General features: G+C 44.4%; 1 protein-coding gene across 1 annotated transcript in view; it reads right to left on the reverse strand.

The window, feature by feature from the left end:
• Positions 1 to 22,655, reverse strand: part of LOC132765774 (zinc finger protein 850-like) — a 1,095,673-nt gene that overhangs the window by 16,696 nt on the left and 1,056,322 nt on the right. Inside the window, exon 7 of the mRNA XM_067463680.1 lies at positions 1,289 to 3,327. Coding sequence (XP_067319781.1) covers positions 1,289 to 3,327 — 2,039 coding nt within the window. The remainder of the gene's footprint in view (positions 1 to 1,288; positions 3,328 to 22,655) is intronic.

Consider the following 22,655-nt stretch of genomic DNA (forward strand, 5'->3'; position numbering starts at 1 on the left):
GGTGCTTTGAATATGATTTTCCTGCTTCTTGGAAGAATGGGGTTGGACTGGATGGCCCACAAGGTCTCTTCCAACTCTTTGATTCTATGACTTGAATTTGTTTAGAGCGGCCAGATATTCCTTCCCCTATTTGGGGTTGGATTTTCTCTAATCGTTTGTCCACTTCATGTTGCTGAGGTTGAGGATGACTTTCCTTTTGTGAGAAGACTGAGGCAAAGACGGCATTAGATAGTTCTGCCTTTTCCCTATCCCCTGTCAGCATTTCCCCATCTTGTCCTTGCAGAGGCCCTATCGCCTCCTTGTTTTTCCTTTTTCTACTACCGTAGACAGTTTCTAATGTCTCTGGAAAGCCTGAGCTCCTTTTGTGCTTTAGCCTTGCAAACTTTTTCCCTACAGGAGTTGGTTATTTGTTTGAATTCTTCTTTGGTGATTTCTCCCCTTTTCCACTTCTTGTACATGTCTCTTTTGAGTCTTAGACCAGTTAGAATTTCTTTTTGACATCAATTCTGGGTTCTTTGCACTTATCCTATTTTTTTCTCTTTGTTGGCACTGTTTGCAGTTGCGCCTTGAGTATTTCACTCTTGAAAAACTCCCATCCATTCGTAACTCCCTTGTCTTTTAATATCAGCGTCCACAGAATGCTGCTCAGTATTTCCTTCATTTTTTGGAAGTCAACTCTCCTAAAATCCAGAATGCAAGTTTGACTTGTCTTAGTTTCAGCCTTCCATTGTCTTGCAAATTGCAGGAACACATGGTTACTTGCCCCTAAGGATTCAGCCTCTTCTGGACCATAAAACTGTCTGCAAGGCAAGCAAGGAATCTCTTGTACTCTTGGCCATGTTTGTTTTCCAGCAAATATCGGGATAGTTGAAATTGCCATGACTATTATATCTTCTCTTTGTGCTTGTTTCGTCAACTGTTGACAGAAGGCTTCATTGAGTTTTTCATCCTGGCTCGGATGAAGTTTAGGACATTTTATGTCAACCAGTGCTGTGAATAGGTTGGACTGAAACGAGTACTGGGCTTGGCATTTCAATTGACTCAAGTTACTGTTTCTTGTCTGTTTGTCTTCCAGCTCTGGTTCAAGGCTCATCTAAGCTTTAGATCCCACCTGGGAAGATACTGAAGACATGATTTTTCAGTCCCACCCAACAGTATGCAAATATAGAATTACTGCCAGAAAGAAAACTGCAAATCACACTGAAATTACACCGTTTGCAACCAAATGCTACATATTTACTCATCTTTTTTAAAGGTTTATGGATGGCCCATGAGGTCTCCAACTCTATGATTCTATGATTTTATGGAGTCTTTTGTGGCTCATGAAGGCTGAACTGCGAGCAAAACATTTCCCACACTCCTGGCATTGGTTTGGCTTCTCTTCCGTGTGGAATCTTTTGTGGCTCACCAAGGCTGCACTGTCAGCAAAACATTTCCCACACTCCTGGCATTGGTATGGCTTCTCTCCTGTGTGGACTATTTTGTGGTTCACCAAGCCTGAACTGTGAGTAAAACATTTCCCGCACTCCTGGCATTCGTATGTCTTCTTTCTTGTGTGGAGTCTTTTGTGCCTCACCAAGGCTGCACTGTCAGCAAAACATTTCCCACACTCCTGGCATTTGTATGGCTTCTGTCCTGTGTGGACTATTTTGTGGTTCACCAAGCCTGAACTCTGAGTAAAACATTTCCCACACTCCTGGCATTGGTATGGCTTCTCTCCTGTGTGGAGTCTTTTGTGGTTCATCAAGCCTGAACGCTGAGTAAAACATTTCCCACACTCCTGGCATTGGTATGGCTTCTCTCCTGTGTGGAGTCTTTTGTGGTTCATCAAGACTGAACTGTAAGTAAAACATTTCCCACACTCCTGGCATTGGTATGGCTTCTCCCCTGTGTGGAGTCTTTTGTGCTTCCCCAATACTGAACTGTCAGGAAAACATTTCCCACATTCCTGGCATTGGTATGGTTTCTCTCCCGTGTGGAGTCTTTTGTGGCTCACCAAGACTGAACTCCGACTAAAACATTTCCCACACTCCTGACATTGGTATGGCTTCTCTCCTGTGTGGAGTCTTTTGTGCCTCACCAAGCCTGAACTGGAAGCAAAACGTTTCCCACACTCCTGGCATTGGTATGGCTTCTCTCCTGTGTGGAATCTTTTGTGACTCATCAAGGCTGCATTGTCAGCAAAACATTTCCCACATTCCTGGCATTGGTATGGCTTCTCTCCTGTGTGGAGTCTTTTATGACATACAAAGGATGAACGGGAAGCAAAACATTTCCCACACTCCTGGCATTGGTATGGTTTCTCTCCTGTGTGGAGTCTTTTATGACTCACAAAGGCTGAACGGGAAGCAAAACATTTCCCACACTCCTGGCATTGGTATGGCCTCTCTCCTGTATGGAGTCTTTTATGGCTCACAAAGACTGAACGGAAAGCAAAACATTTCCCACATTCCTGGCATTGGTATGGCTTTTCTCCTGTGTGGAGTCTTTTGTGGCTCACCAAGCCTGAACTGTAAGTAAAACATTTCCCACACTGCTGGCATTGGTATGGCTTCTCTCCTGTGTGGAGTCTTTTGTGAGTCACCAAGTGTGAACTCCGAGTAAAAGATTTCCCACATTCCTGGCATTGGTATGGCTTCTCTCCTGCATGGAGTCTTTTGTGGCTCAACAATATTGAACTCTGAGTAAAACATTTGCCACACTCCTGACATTGGTATGGCTTCTCTCCTGTGTGGACTCTTTTGTGCCTTACCAAATCTGAACTGTAAGCAAAACATTTCCCACACTCCTTGCATTGGTATGGCTTCTCTCCTGTGTGGACTCTTTTGTGCTTCAGCAATACTGAACTCTGAGTAAAATATTTCCCACATTCCTGGCATTGGTATAGCTTCTCTCCTGTGGGAAGCCTTTCGTGTTTCACCAGAAGTGAACTGTAGGCAAAACCTTTTCCCCCCTCCTGGCATTGGTATGGCTTCTCTCCTGTGTGAAATCTCTCATGTTTCACCAAGGGTGAACTCTGGATAAAAGATTTCCTACACTCCTGGCTTAAGATATCCTCAGTTCCTTCAAAGATTTCTTCTTGGCTCAGATGTGGGAATTTGTAATTAGCAACAAATTCTGCTGATACTTTAAGATGGCTTTTCCCAGCATGGAGTGTCTTGTGAAGCACAAGTGCCATGTTATGGGTAAAACACTGGCCACATACACTGCATTTGTAGGGTCTTTCTATGGCAGACCCTCCGTCTTCACTGTGGATTTGCTGGTGTCTAGGAATGCCCCCAATGTGCTCACAAGGCTTGGAGTATACATTGCTCTTTTTCCAGTTATCTGTTGTGAAGAAGGACAGAAACAATCATTCCTTAGTGTGAGTGATATGGAGTCTAAGATATAAACACTGTCCTCTCCCCACCCCTTGTTCAGTACGGATTGGCCCTGTCTGACTGCCTGGAGCCTCTAAGGGAGAGCTGAGTAACATATGTTCCAGAGTATACCTGTTGTTTAGCCCAGCCCAGCGCATTTTTTTTATTCTGTCTCCTTCTCACTTTTCCTTTCATATTCAAATTCTTGCATTTTTCTCTCGCTGAAACTTTACTTTGCTACCACCCATTTCACCATCATTCCCTTCTTTTTCTTTCTCTCCCCCAACCTCCAGTTCTCTCTCCCCATGTGACTGTAAACAAAAAACAAGGGCATGAGGCCACTACAAACAATAATATAATCCAATAATATAAACTGTAAGAATGATTTTCATGTACCGTATATTCCGGCATATAAGACGACTGGGCGTATAAGACGGCCCCCAACTTTTCCAGTTAAAATATAGAGTTAAGATGACTCCCATGCATAAGACTACACCCGCATATAAGACGACCCCTGACTTTTGAGAAGATTTTCTTGGGTTAAAAAGTAGTCTTATACGCCAGAATATACTGTATATACTATAGTCATAGAGCATTCAAAGTACAAAGAAAGCTAGTCAAAGTTCAAAGTATACTACAGAATGATTCAAAATACAAGTATCTTAACACAAAATCTTCCTTACATGGGAAAGACAAATGATTCCTGAAGCAGAATCCAAAGGGATATGATCAATATATTACAAACAAACATACTCATAGAATCCTAGAGTTGGAAGAGACCTCATGGGCCATGCAGACCAACCCCATTCTGCCAAGAAGCAGGAATATTGCATTCAAATCATCCCTGACAGATAGCCATCCAGCCTCTGTTTAAAAGCTTCCAAAGAAGGAGCCTCCACCACACTCTGGGCAGAGAGTTCCACTCCTGAACAGCTCTCACAGTCTCACAGGCTTCTCTCTTATAATCAAGGTTTGCGAGTCCTGATTATGGGCATTATTGACAAGATGTCCAGGATAACCCTTGGACCTAAGTTGATTTTTAACCAACATTAAATTATATTCAAAAACATTATTCTGGAGAAAAAAATATTTTAAATTCAATGGTCAATTTTACCTTTAAGTTCAAGTTGTTGCCATGGGTAGCCCAATTGCCCCCTCCATTGGCAATTTATTCATGGATGATTTGGAAATGAAATCTGTTTTGAACCCCACACAGAATCCAGTTTATAGCCAAATGAATAAATACTTTAGATAACTAATGATGTGTTCATTATCATGAGTAATCAACAACTTGCACGTACCTTATTGATATGGGCCAACACCATTCATCTGGACATTAAATTCACTGGACATATTGACCCAAATAGCATTCCGTATTTAGATATTTTGGTTACTAAACTTAATAGTAGACGAGTAGTCAACAATTACCAAAAACCCAGAGATTGAAGCTCAACTCTTCATTATTCCAACATTCACTATCCTTAAAAAACAATTTATCTTATTCTCAAATATTGAGAATCAAATGCAATTGCACACTGCAACAATATTTTGAACATAATTTAATATCGATTAAAAATCAATTTAGGTCTATGGGCTATCCTGGACATCTTGACAATAATGCCATAATCAGGGCATCCAAAGTTTCATATACCACCCTGTTGGCAGACAAATCTGTGTCCACAGACAGCAGATTGGTCTAGCCCTTGACATTAACCAATTTCTCTAGACAGGTAATTAAAACTGCAAAAAGAAAATTGGCAACTGATAAGTGACATACTGGGATGTGAAAAATCCCCCATGGTGGCACATAAAAGAACACAGAACTTGAGAGACATGTTGGTACCCTCAGATATTGACTATCATTCCCAAATCATGAGAATTAGACCTAATCTTGTAGGATTTTTTCCTTATCACCATTGTGCCGCAATTTATTCAAACTAAGGTTTTTCAGAATCCTCACACTATGATAGTTCATCAACTGCAACATTTTGCTACGTGCACCACCAAAGGTGTCATTTATATCATTATTTATCCCTGTTTCCTGATGTATGTTGGCCAGACCAGAAGGCAAATTAAAGTCCGAGTAACCAAACACAAGAGCAAAATTAGGAATCAGGACGTTGACTCAAGCCTGTATAAACATTTCAATGTCATGAACAATAGTCCTGATTCATTTCGGGTCTTAGTTTTAGAGGTAGTGACATCCTCCTCAAATATAGATTTATGCACTAAACTACAACAATGTGAAGCCTTCTAGATCTTTACTCTTAAAACTGTTCACCCTAAGGGTCTAAATGATTCCATTTCATTCCAATGTTTCCTGTGAGCCCGTGCATGCCTCTTTTAAGTTTAAACTGGTTCTTCTTATGAAAAATTTGTAACATAGCCACACCAATATCCATATTGGGCCCCTTTAAATTTATCCCTATATACAGTAGTTTCTACCTGCTTCTCCTGGGCTTGCCATGGAATCAAACTAGTAGCAGAGCATCCTTGTAGAACTTACGTGAGTATTTATGTTCCTGTCTTTGATGCTTCTAATACACCTGGCAATTTTTGTCTTGTACTGTTTTCTAGCCACTCATATGTATTCCCTGTAGATCCACTTATATATTGATCCACTTGAAGAACTCTCTGCATTGGAAAATTGGCTATTCTATGATTTCCGTACCTTCACAAATTACCACCTGAGGAAGACTCTACACAGTTGAAACCAGTTGTGTTAAAAAACTTTGGGTTTAATAAGGACCTACAAACTTTGATTTATAGGATTAGATTTACAACCTGTGGAACATGAACTTTATATGATACTGGACTCACAAATCTTGATTATAGGAGAGATGCCCTCTATGAGTATGTTTGTTTGTAATACATGCATCATATTCCTTTGGATTCTGCTTCAGGAATCATTTGTCTTTCCCATGTAAGGAAGATTTTGTGTTAAGATACTTGTATTTTGAATCATTGTGTAGCATACTTTGAAATTCGACAAGCTTTGTTTGTACACTGAATGCTCTATGATTATAGTATATAAATGGGAAACATTCTTATGGTTTACATTATTGGATTATATTATAGTGGCCTCGTGCCTTTGTACTTTGGGGAATCCTTTCTCTGTACTGTAAACAAAAATCCCCGAGCCCAAACCATTCAGAAGCACAGAACATAGAACACATTATGTTGCAGGTCACCATCTTGCAAATGACTGAGGCAAGGGACAAGAGCCTGGTTTTCCGGCATGCAGAGGCTAGACTGCCTGGCTGGGAGGAAAACATGTCTGAATATGACTCTGATAAAAAGATGTATAGCTGCGCATGTGTATGTGAAGCTTGGGGAAGTTTGTGCTTCTTGATGATCCATTTGCTGGCCCCACTCTCCCGCCAATCAATTTGGGTGATGGCTCTTAACAGATTTCCAGGGAACCCGAGTAACTGGGAAGAAGCATGTCAGCAGACATCAAGAGCAAGTCAGCTTTTGCAAAACCACTATTTCCCATCATTTTCCATACTTCTATTGGCTTCAAGCACACAGTGGCTTTCTAAGCCTTCCAAGGGTACACAGGATGCAAAAGCAGTTGGCTGGAAATGTGTGCCTGAAGTCAGGAGGTTTGCTGGGTTCCTTATTGGAAATTTGCTTCTTCCCTTTCCCCTGCTTCTCTCTCACTCACACACACACTCACAAAGATAGATAGATAGATAGATAGATAGATAGATAGATAGATAGATAGATAGATAGATAGAGAGATAGATAGAGAGATAGTGTGACTGATCTGGGGTGAACACTTGAGAGGTGTTCCAGGGGGCCCTGGTGCTGTGAGGAAGTGTGGTACACTTGGATTTGACTACTAAAGTCTTCCCATTGGAGTCTGAACTAGTGCCAACATCACTGTTACTCAGGCACCAAGTCAATGTTACACTTCTGTCATATATTTCTAACATAAGACCTGCTTTGAGAACTTTCAGAGATTGGGATGATTTAGGATCCTGATCCCTTCCAGTGTTGACTGGGAGACTGCACTTTTGAAATAGAAATCCCCAACAATGAGTGAGCCTTACCAAGAGAGTCTACCATCCCATGAATCTCCTCCATGATTTGCTTGTGCAAGACTTTCTGATCAGGATTCAGGAGAGCCCACTCCTCCAGGGAGAAATGGACAGCTACATCCTCAAAGGCAATTGGGCCCTGGTAGAAAAAGAAAACATTTCCCTCTCACATAAGAACTATCAAGAAAAATAATTACAATAAACTTTTTAAAGCAGATTTACATTCCTATTGGTTGTTTGAAAGGGAAAGAGCGAAGGCCTCCGTGCCATAGTTTAAGCTTTATAGAGGTGTTCGGTTAGTCAGTCGGCCTTACGACTGACCAGGAGGACCTCTGTCTTGTATGGAGTCAATTTCAATTTGTTCGCCCTCATCCAGACTGTCACAGCAGCCAAGCATCAGTTCAGGACCTGAACTGCATCCTTAGTAGCAGGTGGGAAGGAGTGACAGAACTGAACGTCATCTGCATACAGAAGACATTGAACTCCAAAACTCTGGATGGTCTCTCCCAGCAGCTTCATGTAGATGTTAAACAACATGAGGGACAGTATTGAGCCCTGTGGAACCCTACAAGACAATCTTTGTGAGACCAAGCAGGTGTTCCCCAACACCACCTTTGGGAACGTTCCTACAGGAAGGACCGGAGCCACGGTAAAACAGTACCTCCAAGATCCATTACCGTGAGGCATCCAGAAGGATATTGTGGTCAACGGTATCGAAGGCCACTGAGAGGTCCATCAGAACCAACAGGGACACACTCCCCCTGTTTAGTTCCCGGTGTAGATCATCTACTAAGGCAGTGGTTCTCAACCTGGGGTCCCCAGATATTTTTGGCCTACAACTCCCAGAAATCCTAACAGCTTGGCTGGGATTTCTGGGAGTTGTAGGCCCAAAACATCTGGGGACCTCAGGTTGAGAACCACTGCACTAAGGCGACCAAGGTTGTCTCATTCCCATGTCCCGACCTAAAGCCAGACTGCGCCAGATCTTGATAATCAGTGTCTACCAAGAACACCTGGAGTTGCGAGGCCACCACTCATTCCAGGACTTTGCCCAGAAAGGGGAGATTGGAAACTGGCCAAAAGTTATTCAACTGGGTGGGGTCCAGTGGTGCTTTCTTCAACAGTGGTTTTATGGCAGCTTATTTTAGACTGGCTGGAATTTTGCCTTCCTATAGGGAGGCATTAATCACCACCTCCACCCACCATGTCAAACCCCATCTGGCCTCCTTTACCAGCCAGGATGGGCAGGGGTCTAAGATGCATGTGGTTGTCCTCGCCTCTCCAAGGATCTTGTCGTCATCCTCGAGCTGCACCAGTTGAAATGAATCCATTAAAACCGGACAAGCAGGTGCTCATTTTACATCCTCGGAGACTGCAGTTAACATGGTGTCCAGGTCAGAACGGATTAAAGCGACTTTGTCTGTAAAGAACCGAGCAAATGCTTCACAGCAAGCTGCTGAATGGTCAGGGACCCTATCTTGTGAGGCAGGGTTTAACAAACGTCTGCCAGAAGGTTCCTTGTGGACGCAATGTTGACCGCAGAGAGAGTTTATTTATGGCGTCGATTGCTGCAGCATATGTTTTTAGATAAAGACACAGCCGTGTTCGGTTGCGCTTCATCCACCACTGTGCTCTAGGCCCCTTTTTGTTTGCTTCATCGCTGCCAGCTCCTCGTTGAACTAAGGAGCTGGTTTAGCTCGGCTACTTGAGAGGGGATGTTCCAGAGCAATTGTGTCTGTTGCCCTAGTCATCTCTCCATTCCAGAGAGTCACCAATAGCACTGAGGTGGCGGGAAATACCCCCAAGAGCCACCAGGAATCCGTCCGGATCCATGAGCCTCCTGGGGCGGACCATCTTAATTGGTCTTAATTGCTCTTTTCTTCTTCTTCTAATGACACAACCAGAGAACCCCCTTTCATTGTTTTTAATTTCTCTGGCAAGCCTGAGCTCATTTTCTGCTTTAGCTTGTCAGGCCTTTTCCCAACTTATGCTGGTTAGTCGTTTGGACTATTCTTTGGGGATTCCCACCCACCCCCTTCTCCATTTCTTGTACACATCTCTTTTAAATCTTAGCTCAGCTGAAAGATCTTTAGCCATTTATTATGGTTTCTTTAGATCTCCCCTTTTTTTCCTTCTGCTTGGGACTCTTTGCAATTGTGCCTTCAATATTTCACTTTTAAGAAACTCCCATTCAGTCTTTTCTGTTTGAAGAGACGATTGAGCCTGGAAGAAATGACCCCCAGGCAGCTCCCTTCTTCCTCTCCCAGGAAACCCTCTGCTTACCTGATTCAGTTCCACTCCATCACAAAAGGGGAGATTCAACTGTGGAATCGGCAACAACATCATTCTAGCCCCTGAGAAAGAGAGAGAGAGAGAGAGAGCAAGGTGTGGAAAGCTGATCACACAGACATGTCTCAGAAGTTATAATTATAGTCCTAAAAAGAAACCTATGAGGAAATAAACGCAGAAGCATTCTCCAGCCCAATAATAGGTAATATTTTGGAGATTAGGACTTTTTCTCTCAACCAGTGCTGTGAATAGGCTGGAGTGAAACTAGTCCTGGGCTTGGTACTTCAATTGACTAAAGTTACTGTTTGTTGTCTGTCTTCCAGCTCAGTTTCAGGGCTCATCTTAGCTTCGGATCCCACCTGGGATGATATTGAAGGGCTGATTTTTCAGTCCCACACAACAATATGCAAATGTAGAAGTACTGCCAGAAAAAAACTGCAAATCATACTGAAATGATGTTGGCCTAATGAAAATCACGAATGGTTCACACACTGTCTTGCCAGAGAAAGAATATATGCCACACAGATGATCAGTAAATAAATTTACTCTTTGTAATGCAGAGTAACATTTATACAATCACATGAACAGTTGCATTGACTTACACAATGTCCGTTGAGAGAGATATAAAGGGCCTTTCAGTGTCCATGTGGAAAATCTCCTTCTAGCAGCTCATCAAGCAAGCACTTTTTCTCTCTCTGCACAGCTCAAGCCTCAAAATGTATCTGTTACCAAAACTCCCAGGCTCAGCTAGTTTCCTGGGCATGGCCCAACCAATCAGCTTCGTATCTTGCATTTTCAGTTTATACACTCACCATCTGAATTTTACATGCCCTAACAAATTACGCCTTTTGCAACCAAATGCCTACCTATATACTCATCTTTTTAAGAAAAGATTTTTAATTATTCATTATACAAATAGATTGTGTACATTTATTCATCTATGACAGGGGTCCTCAAACTAAGGCCCAGGGGCCGGATGTCGCCCTCCAAGGTCATTTACCCAGCCCTCGCTCAGGGTCAACCTAAGTCTGAAATGACTTGAATGCACACAACAATAACAACAATCCTATCTCACTAGCCAAAAGCAGGCCCACACTTCCCATTGAAATACTAATAATTTTATATTTGTTGAAATTGTTCTTCATTTTAATTATTGTATTATTGCTTTAAGTGTTTTTTGCACTGCAAAGGAATTCAGTGTGCATAGGAATTCATTCATTGTTTTATCAAATTATAATCCAGCCCTCCAACAGTTTGAGGAACCGTTACCAGGCCCTCTGTTTAAAACGTTTATGGACCCCTGATCAATGACAATGTTTCCCCAACCTCTTCTTATTTGTCACTCTTTTCTTTTCTACGCCCACCCAATACCCATACCACAATTTCCATTATAACTTTAACTTGATTCAAGAGCTCATATTTTCCTATCTCTGTACAATATTTGCATTGGCTTTGCCACTTTTTATCCATTCCATACCTATACACTCATCTCAAGGCCAAACAATCCCGCATATGCACCTTCTCTAGCTCAAACTGATTGTGGATTCCCTGAAGAGGAATTTTCACTGGCCTAAAACATCAAAACTCCCGGAAGGGTTCCTTCTTACCCTCCAAGGCTGCAGCCCCATCTGCTTCCTGCTTGAACTCCTTCTGCTGGAGGCACTGGGTGGTACCCGATGATGCAGAGACATCAGGCTGGACTTCAATACAGTTATTTAAGGCCTGAAAGGACAGAGACGTTCGGAAGTAGTGTGGAAAAAGATAAGAAAAGGGTTATTTTCCAAATGTGCAGAAACTGCATTCTGAGGTGGGCCATATTCCACCTCCCATCATTTGCAATGTGATATCTAGGGTCAACAAATTTGGATAGAGCAGCAACCGAGCTTACAGTGGATAGGGAGGTGAGAGCAGGAGGGGCAGAGCAGCGGGGAAAAGAGACCGAGGGGGCAGAGTCCGGCTTCTCACTCCCATCGGTCTCATCTTGGAAGAAAGGCAGGACAAAATTAACAGATCAGATTTTGAGGCATACTGGTCGGTCTTTATTAAATATGTCTTAGAGAGCGAAAATGGAAAACAACAGAATTTGGTTGGTCAGGAATTTTGGAGATGACATTTGATTAATGGTTGATTTATAAATACATGGTGAAGGAAATGATACTTGTTCAGGCCTTGGTGGTGGGGCTATGTGTTTGTAAAATGTTCACTGTTTTGTGTTTTGTCTATTCTGTAAGTTGTTATTGTATGTAAATAAAATCTTACTTAAAAAAAAAAAGGAAGGCAGGATGTATGTCAGTCCAAAGGTGAGTGAAGCCAAGAGGGAATGCTCTCACCTGTCCTTCTTGCTTCTCGTCCTCTGCCCGACTCAGGAGGAAGCCTTCCGCCAGGGCCACCGCCTGGGAAGAGGTCTCTGCCCCACACTCTCGGACCCAGCTCCCCATCTCTGGGGGCAGGATGCTCAGGAACTGCTCCAGGATCACCAGGTCCAGCATCTCCGCCTTGGTGTGTTGCTCTGGCTTCAGCCACTGGCGGCAGAGAGAGTGGAGGCGGCTGCAAACCTCTCTGGGTCCCTCGCCCTCTCGGAAGGAGGAATGCCTGAAGCGCTGGCACTGGATGTGCGCATCTAGGAACATCTGCGTGGTTCTTTCCCAGAATCCCCCACTGCTCCCGGGAGGCCTGCCTGCTTCAGGTCCAGGTGAGTTGGGTCTCTCCATGTTGGAAGTACTGATGGATGAAGAATCAAACTGGATCCTAGATGCGTTTCCTCCCTCCTCTCTCAAGGGAAAGAAATCCCTCAACAGGCTCTACTCCAAAATTCTCAGCCAACAATCACCTTTCCTCTGTGAAAGAAAGGCAGAATGAGACAACAGGCTTCGGGAGGCTTTTTCTTGGAGAATGAAATAACAAGCCCGTTATTGACTTCAGAGCCAGGTCATGTTGTTTCTTGTTTATACTTTGGTTTTATTTTGTTGTAATATGTTGTTCGGGCTTGGCCCCATGTCAACCGCTCTCAGTCCCCACTGGGGAGGTGGTGGCGGGCTATAAATAAAGATTATTATTATTATTATTATTACTATTAATGCTGGGCCCTCCTTCCACTTGGGCCTCTGCTTCTCCAGCCTCCAAACCCACCTGGCCTCCCATTGTATTGTTATGTTGTGTTTTGAAGCCTTGGTCTTTGTAAGCTGCATCGAGTCCTACGGGAGATGCTAGCGGGGTACAAATAAAGTTAATAATGATAATAATAATAATAATAATAATAATAATAATTTCCTGGAAAGAAGAACCAAGAGACTTTGAAACAAGAGACAAAAATCAATATTACGGCTAAAGTACAATATTTGGAAATCCAGATGACAAACAGAAACTGAATGATTAAGGGAAAAAAGTATGGAAATAGTATGGAAAGAGATACAAAAAGACTTACAATGGTGGAAGAGTTTAGACCGATCTCTACTGGGGAGAATGTCAACAATCAAAATGAATGTGATCCCAAGAAGGTTGTATTTATTTCAGACATCATCCGTTTTGCCAGAAGAAGGACTCTTTGCAGCCTGGAAAGAAAGAACCAACACAAGTCATTGGGAAATATTCAACAGTTTGTGGAAGAGGCTTCTCTTTGTTCTCAGCCAGGGTGTGTGTTAGGAGGCCAGCCTGGGAGGGAAGGAAGGAGGCCTGGGCCCACTTTGGCCCTCCCTCCAGGTGTGGTGGGCTTGGGCCCCTCTTTGGCCCTTTGGAGAAGGAATGGGAAGAAGACTCACCAGGAGGAGGAGGAGGAGGAGGCCAAAGGAGAAACTCCCCTCTCCAAGCCAGGCAAGAAAGGGTGAAGGGGAGGAAGTTTAGTTCCTAGAGGGACAGGAAAGGCAGGTCTAAGGAGGCCCACTTCCTTCTTGCCTCTCTGGGAACCACACTCCCTGCCCTTAACCCTTCCTTGCCCAGCCTGACCCTGGAAGGAGAGGAAAGAGCTTCTCTCAAAAGCCCTGCAACCAAAGGACTCAAGATGATGGCAGAGATGTAGCTATGGAAAGATCATAGAATCATAGAATCAAAGAGTTGGAAGAGACCTCATGGGCCATCCAGTCCAACCCCATTCTGCCAAGAAGCAGGAATATTGCATTCAAATCACCCCTGACAGATTTTATTTATTTATTTTATTTATTTATTTACTTTGCTCTCAGCCCGTAGGCGACTCAACACGGTTCACAACAAGAGCAAAAAGACAATCATAACAACATACAATATTTAAAACCATTAACAGCATAATATACAAAGTAATGACACATCAATAACAACACATTAACGTCTCGTAACTAAAATCGTGATCCAATTCGTCATCCATAATTCCGTTTCCTATATTCGTCGTGTACAATTGAACTGTTTATCCGAACGCCTGTTCAAACAGCCAGGTTTTTAGTTTTCTTCGAAACACCATTAACGAAGGGGCTGATCTAATGTCCATGGGAAGGGCGTTCCACAGCCGAGGGGCCACCACAGAGAAGGCCCTGTCCCTCGTCCCCGCCAGCCGTGCTTGCGATGCAGGCGAGATCAAGAGCAGGGCCTCCCCAGAAGATCTTAGAGTCCTGGTGGGTTCATAGGCAGAGATACGTTCGGATAGGTAGCTTCGGCCAGAACTGCTTAGGGCTTTATAGGCCAACGCCAGCACTTTGAATTGAGCCCGGTAGCAAATCGGCAGCCAGTGGAGCTGGTGCAGCAAGGGAGTTGTATGCTCCCTGCGCTCCGCTCCTGTTAGTATCATGGCTGCCGAGCGTTGGACTAGTTGGAGCTTCTGGACCGTCTTCAAAGGCAACCCCACGTAGAGAGCGTTGCAGTAGTCTAAACTGGATGTAACCAGAGCGTGGACTACCGTGGCCAATCCAGATGGCCATCCAGCCTCTGTTTAAAAGCTTCCAAAGAAGGAGCCTCCACCGCACTCTGGGGCAGAGAGTTCCACTGCTGAACGGCTCTCACAGTCAGGAAGTTCTTCCTCGTGTTCAGATGGAATCTCCTCTCTTGTAGTTTGAAGCCATTGCCATTGTTCCGCGTCCTAGTCTCCAGAAAACAAGCTTGATCCCTCCTCCCTGTGGCTTCCTCTCACATATTTATACACGCAGGCCTGTAGCGAGGGGGTGGTTTTAGGGGTTCAAACCCCCCCCCCCCCCGAAATGTTTCAGATTTTTTTAAATAACTGGTTTACTCATGAATTTTAACTGGTTAACCAAATCCTCATGCTAAGTCTATGAAATTAAGAGTCCCTCCAGAACTGTAAGCACTATCTCAAGCAAATATTGACAATTTATTCACACTGTCATTACTTGCAGCAATAGCCGATGTAGCGAAGCATCCAAGTTGGGGGTGTGTGTGTTGAATACTTTCATTAAGGAGGCCAGACTTGGTGGAGGTGGTTGACAGGGGCAGAGCTGCAGGCTATTGAAGGCTGCTCGGCCCCCTGCTGTGCTCTTTGCTTCAGCGTGAGCTAGGAGGCAGGTTTCAAGGCCCCTCCCCATGGAATTTTAAACCCCCCCCCCAAATTTCAACCCCTCCCGAATTTTTTTTCTAGCTACGGCCCTGTATACACAGCTATCATATCTCCTCTCAGCCTTCTCTTCTTCAGGCTAAACATGCCCAGCTCCTTAAGCCGCTCCTCATAGGGCTTGTTCTCCAAACCCTTGATCATTTTAGTCGCCCTCCTCTGGACACATTCCAGCTTGTCAATATTTCTCTTGAATTGTGGTGCCCAGAATTGGATAGTTAGATATCTTCTCTCCCTGCCAAACCCTTGCTTCCCAACCCCACTGAACATTAACGGGAATCCATCCATGCAGGGAGCAGAGCAGAGCCTCCACCTACCACAGAGAAGGCGCTCTGTGCAGTCATGCCAGCCACATGACTTTGGAGGTGTCTATGGACAACATCGGCTCTTCGGCTTAGAAATGGAGATAAGCACCAACCCCCAGAGTCATACACGGCTGGGCTTAATGTCAGGGGAAAACCTTTACCATTACTATTCTCTGTCAAACCCTTGCTTCCCAACCCCACTGAACATTAAAGGTGATCAATCCATTCAGAGAGCAGAACAGAGCCTCCACCTACAACACAGAAAGAAGGTCTCAGTTTGGGGTCAAGGCCCACGGCTTCCTTTTCCCAAGGAGGAGGAACACAGGCTTGGGTGGGAGAGACAACCGAAGGACCCACCACAAGCAAGCTATTCATGCCCACTGCCTTTGTGTTGGAAGGGTATCACAGATTTCCACATTTCAGTCTTATGATTTCTGCAAAGGAGTGGACAATACATTGGAGCCATAAGTAGGTCTACCCAGTCAAGGTTGGTGTGAGGCATCTTCTTCCTCTTGGCACGTTTCTCCCTTTCGCCCTCCACTCATGCCTCTTCGAATTCTGCAGCACTGCTTGTCACAGCTGATCTCCCGTTAGAGCGCTCAAGGGAATCTGGCCAGGGTGGTCCATGCCTTGGTCACCTCTAGACTGGACTACTGTAATGCACTCTACGTGGGGCTGCCCTTGAAAACGGCTCGGAAATTCCAACTAATCCAACAGGCAGCGACCAGGATGTTAACTGGGGTTCCTTACAGAGAGAGGTCAACCCTCCTGTTTAAGGAGCTCCACTGGCTGCCATTTATTTTCCGAGCCCAGTTCAAGGTGCAGGTGCTTACCTACAAAGCCCTAAACGGTTTGGGACCTGCCTACCTGCATGACCGCATCTCCGTTTATGAACCCACACGCTCTCTTCGTTCATCCGGAGAGGCCCTGCTCGCGATCCCACCTGCATCGCAGGCGCGTTTAGTGGGGATGAGGGACAGGGCCTTCTCTGTGGTTGCCCCTGACTTTGGAACACCGTTCCCCAAAGACATTAGACTAGCACCCACGTTGGCAGTCTTTAGGAAGAACTTGAAGACCTGGTTATTCCGATGTGCCTTTCCAGAATAGGATGACTCCCAGCACGATGTCCCAGAAGCACTTTATTAGAGTTTAAGACTCTCTGCACATTGCACTTGCCCAGAATCCCAACATACCACCTGTCACACCCAGCACTTTTTAACCTGTACCCATCACTGGCCCGGCCCTGGTTTTTATTGCGTGTTTTGTTATTGCTTATGTTTTGAATTTGCTTTGTATTGTATCGTTATTGTTTTGCTGTTGTTGTGTTGAGGCCTTGGCCTTTGTAAGCCGCATCAAGTCCTTCGGGAGATGCTAGCGGGGTACAAATAAGTTTAATAATAATAATAATAATAATAATAATAATAATAATCCAGGGAGCAGAGCAGAGCCTCCACCTACAAGAGAGAAAGGTCTCAGCCTGGGGTCAAGGCCCACAGCTCCCTTTTCCCAAGGAGGAGGAACACAGGCTTGGGTGGGAGATGCAACCAAAGCACCCACCACAAGCAAGCTATTCATGCCCACAGCCTTTGAGAAATCAGAGTTGTGTTGGAAGGGTGTCACAGATTTCCACATTTCAGTCTTATGCATGACTTCTGCAAAGGAGTGGACAATACAGTGGAGTCATAAGTGGGTCTACCCGGTCAAGGTTGGCGTGAGGCGCCTTCTTCTTCTTGGCACGTTTCTCCCTTTCGCCCTCCACTTGTGCCTCTTCGAATTCTGCAGCACTGCTGGTCACAGCTGACCTCCAGTTAGAGCACTCAAGGGAATTACATATACTAGGGGTCCTCAGACTAAGGCCCGGGGGCCGGATATGGCCCTCCAAGGAGTTTGAAATCATCTGGGGAGGCCCTGCTCTCGACCCCACCGCTATCACAAGTGAGGCTGGTGGGGACGAGGAGCAGGGCCTTCTCAGTGGTGGCCCCTCACCTGTGGAACTCGCTTCTGGTGTGAGAGAATTGGCCGTCTGCAAGGACGTTGCTCAGGGGACGCCAGGATGATTCGATGTTTTATCATCCTTGTGGGAGGCTTCTCTCAAGTCCCCGCATGAGGAGCTGGAGCGGACAGCAGAATTAAAGCACACAATATAAAACAAAACCATTATAAATATCCCAAACTGGAACATAAGTCCTTATTTGGAGGACATTAAAATAATGAGTCAAAATAGGTTAAAACCGTCTAAAACTTCGACACTATAAAGCACTATGTATCCTAGGCTTCTGTGCAGTTCAACTGAAAGCTATTATTCCCTTAATATAAAGTCCAAAGCACTAAATTTAGCACAAAAAAAAAAAGATCAAATTCCCATAGAGAATTGGCCATCTGCAAGGACGTTGCCAAGGTTCAAATCCGGGGAGAGGCGGATGAGCTCCCTCTATCAGCTCCAGCTCCTCATGCAGGGACATGAGAGAAGCCTCCCACAAGGATGATAAAAACATCAAATCATCTTGGTGTCCCCTGGGCAACATCCTTGCAGACGGCCAATTCTCTCACACCAGAAGCGACTTGCAGTTTCTCAAGTTGCTCCTGACACAACAAAAAAAACAACAAACCACTGGATACAATTGGAGCAAGGGTTTAGATGTTGGAGAGAAAAGAGCTTAGGGAAAAGAGAGCTAATGAAAATTGGAAACCTAATATTAAAAGACCAGATGAAAGAAGAAAATGAGTATCAGGAAAGGACAACCAGTAGGATATATAAAATATTAATAGAGATTAAATGGGGTCGAAGGGAGATTATAATAATACTACACAGAGAAGCCATTGAAATCCACAAGCATGTGGACAATTTCAACAAAAAGGAGGAAAGCATTAAAATGAACAAAATCTGAATACCAGTAGTAAAATAATAACAATAATCAAAAAACAAAAATACAACACCTCCTGATCTCTGCGAGTGCAGCATTTTCCTGACTGAAGCAGAGAGTGTTTGAGGAGCAGGACATCCGTAGGAATACCAAGGTGCTTGTCTATAAAGCTATTGTCCTCTTAACCCTGCTTTATGCTTGCGAAACGTGGACTGTCTACAGACGTCACATGCAACTCCTGGAACGATTCATAGAATCATAGAATCAAAGAGTTGGAAGAGACCTCATGGCCCATCCAGTCCAACCCCCTGCCAAGAAGCAGGAATATTGCATTCAATCACCCCTGACAGATGGCCATCCAGCCTCTGTTTAAAAGCTTCCAAAGAAGGAGCCTCCACCACACTCCGGGGCAGAGAGTTCCACTGCTGAACGGCTCTCACAGTCAGGAAGTTCTTCCTCATGTTCAGATGGTATCTCCTTTCTTGTAGTTTGAAGCCATTGTTCCATTGCGTCCTAGTCTCCAGGGAAGCAGAAGACAAGCTTGCTCAATCCTCCCTGCTGAAGCAGGCTTTCTCTTTCTCTGAGCAATTGCTCAAAGGCTCAGCCAAAATGCTCCGTTTCAGTTCAAATTGCGGACGCAGATGAGTCAGGAAAGACAGCCAACTGGGTTCAGCAAGAATATCAAAGTTTATTCATAGCAGCTGCCAGAGGCTCTCCGACGCAACAATGGCGTCTCTGGGGAAAGCCCACCAGCATCAAAGGTAGTGTTCTTTTATACATCAAAAGGGGTTCGGCTTTAAGAGCCGCCCCGAAGATTAAATCATTGGTTAAGAAAGCTGTCAATATTATAGTTATATTAAGCAATTAGCTCATATATTTTTAAGTTTCGCTTCGCAATAAGCAAGCCCCTTCTTGGAAACATCTCAAGACGCTGACATGCAAAATACAGCTGAAAACATCTGCTGATCTTGGCGAGTTTCAACTTTAGCCTTGGCCATTTCCTTTCTGCAAAGTTGGCAAGTCTCATGACCGATTTTTCACCCTTTTATAAAAAACTCATCTTGGGCCTATCTTTGTCTCCCATATATGGTCAAGTCCATCCGTTCTCTTTTCTACATGCAAACTTTCTGCATACCTACAGCTGTACCTTTCTGCCTTATTCCCACATGTTTTTGTTTTGCGAAGCGATTTACAAAAGCGAGAGCAAATCAGCAAGGGTTAGATATTACGGATCTCTCCAATTATGCCCTTTAATGAGAGCTATCTTTTCTACCGAAGCTGCCTGATGTATATATCTCTGGCAAACTTGAAGCAAAATTGGAAAACAGCACATTAGCAACAAAAAGACAAAACCGCATAGCATAATCACAAGTATTATTTCTCTAAGCCATGATGCTGAAGGAAGCAGAGACGTCAACCATGAGAAAGGTTGCCATCCATCTTCCTTTACGTTATGATTTATTAACTCTTGCAATTTTTCCAAATCATCTTCAATTGTTTGGTTCAGATTATGAAACTGGACCACGCACTGGCCCTTTATTATAGAACAGAATCCTCCTTTCGTTGCCAACAAATAATCTAGGGCTAGCTTGTGTTGCATTGCCATTTGGCTTAGTTCTTCAATTTCTGATTGTAATTGTCTAACTATTTTTCCTGTGGCATTTATGCTTTTCTCTAATCTACATGTGAGTCCCATGATACTCTTTCTGTTTTCTTGGGCCATTATTCCAGGATAGGACCCGAGAGTTAGGAGCCCTGTTATTAATCCTCCTCCTATCCTTGAGCCTTCAGTTTCGGACAGTTGTGAGTCCATAATCACTTCGTCTGAGCACTCAGGTCCTAGGGGTGCTATGGCTTTTAAAGATCTCTGAAGCCTCCTAGGGTGTTTAAGGACTCGTACAGGGAATGTCAGGTATCCTACCCCAACACACTGGTTTCTTCCTGGATGAAAATTGGTTGCCCATTTATCAAAGAAAAACCACATATTGGGATCTCTAATATGCCATCCTGAACAAATACTGCCTCCATTTCTCAGGGATGTGTAATTTGACTCAAACAGTGGGTATTCAGGGTACAGTTCTTTCCAGTCCGTGTCGGCCAGATTTTGTTTGTTAACATATGTAGAGTTATAGGTTCCATACAAATAAAACTTGTCCTGACAGTGAGTGTAATTTGTCAACCTTGTTAGGAAGGCTTTTCTGTGTTCCCAGCCTTTCCATTTTTGATTCCATGTACCTTTGTTTGCACAACAAAAACACATTCCCCTCGTGGTGGCAGTATATCTTATTCGTCTAAATTTAATGTGTTTTAATCCATCGGGGACCTGAGAAAATATGGTGGGATTTTGAATAGTTCCTTGTAACCCCCCGAGCACCACCTGGGGGTCAGCTATTAGGGTAGGGAGGAAAGAGAAGTCACCTACTTTTTCTGGATGTTCATATAGGAGTGTCACATCTTTTCCATGCTGATCAAACATGAATCTAGCATGTTCTTTTAGCCAATTTCCCTGTATCATAGTGATCATGTTTATAAGCATCATATATCCAAAAACCGTTCGAACTCCTATTGGTTTTCTAGGGCATCTTTCCCTCCTCCCCATTATAATCTTTATCCACCACTTCCAAGATAGGGCTTTCGTTGGGCCACACTGCGTCATACTTGACCTGCGACGATCTGTTGTTCCCGAAGAGGTCAGCTTCATGGCCTTGTTGACCCCTCAGGGAGTTGCCGGACGATCCTGAGTCTCAGGTCACTCTGATCTGCCTTTTTTATCTCCCACATGGGGGGTGCCAGCTTGGCACGGGTGTAATGTATCCAAGGTTTAACTTCTTTCACTTTAATGGCAGTAGGGGTTGATATCAGCACAGTATAGGGCCCTCTCCACTTAGGTCCTAGTGGGTCAATCTTCCACTCTTTCACAAGCACCTCGTCACCTGGCGAGAAACAATGCAAAGGTGTGGTAGGATAGGGTGGATTTAACTCTGAAGTATATTGTGCAATTTGTTTTATCTGTCCAGCCAGGGCTTGCACTTGTTGAATGGTTTGTTTATCTCCAATCACATGTTGGTCTCCCCCTTTGTCCAGTATCGACCTCAAATTTAATGGTGGTCTGCCATATAGTCTCTCATAGGGGGTCAGACCTGTTCTCTTGTGAGGGGTACACCTTACTCTCAATAGTACCATGGGCAGTATTACAGTCCAACCCAACCCTGTCTCTTGACAGATTTTTGACATAGCAGTCTTTAGAGTCCGATTCATTCTCTCAACTTTAGCTGAGGACTGGGGCCTATAAGCGCAATGCAATTTCCATTTTGTGCCCAATATTTGACACAGTCCTTGAATCACCTTGTGTACATAAGCTGGACCGTTGTCAGACCCTATTTCTAATGGTATTCCAAATCTGGGGATTATGTCCTTTAAAAGTGCTCTTGAAACTTCTACTGCCTTTTCAGTTTGGGTTGGGTATGCCTCTACCCACCCGGTGTAGGTGTCCACAAAAACAAGCAAATATTTGTAGCCCTTTTGCGGGGGCATCTCAGTAAAATCAGTCAAAATTGCCTCGAATGGGACGTTGCCTATGTGTTGGATTCCTGGTGGCTTTAAGGGTCCTTCTCGAGGATTATTCTTGGCGCATGTCCAGCATCTGTGTGCTGCTGCTGCTGCCAGGCTATGGAGTCCATCAATGTACATTTGCCGTTCTAGCAGCTTAGCTAAGGCTGTCTTACCCAGGTGTGTGTTGGAGTGCATATGTCGGACTATGTGCCACGCCATATCCTTAGGGACATAAACGCGGTTATCTGGCATCACAATGACCTCTCCCTTCCATTCTCCTTTTTCCCCCAAAGCCCAATTCTCCTCTTCTTTTGTGTATGTAAACTTTTCTAATGGGGGATCTCCTATTACCGTCACGGCCAACAGGTGCTGCTTATTGTGGGGGTGCTTAGCTGCCTCTCTTGCGGCCAAATCAGCTAGTCTATTACCCTGTGTCACTGGGTCTTCTCCCCTTTGGTGTCCTTTGCAATGCATTACAGCCACTTTGTCCGGGTCCCAGACCGCCTCCAGGAGGGCCACAATCTCAGCTGCATTTTTAACGCCCTTTCCAGCCGACGTAAGGAGTCCCCGCTCCTTGTACAAAGCTCCATGGGCATGGAGCGTAGTAAAGGCGTATTTTGAGTCCGTGTAGACATTGACCCGTTTTCCCTTTGCCAACTGCAGTGCTCTGGTGAGGGCTATCAATTCAGCCCGTTGAGCGGAGGTTCCCGGAGGGA

This window comes from Anolis sagrei, chromosome 2, assembly GCF_037176765.1.
Source record: "Anolis sagrei isolate rAnoSag1 chromosome 2, rAnoSag1.mat, whole genome shotgun sequence".
In the NCBI taxonomy this organism is placed as follows: Eukaryota; Metazoa; Chordata; class Lepidosauria; order Squamata; family Dactyloidae; genus Anolis; species Anolis sagrei.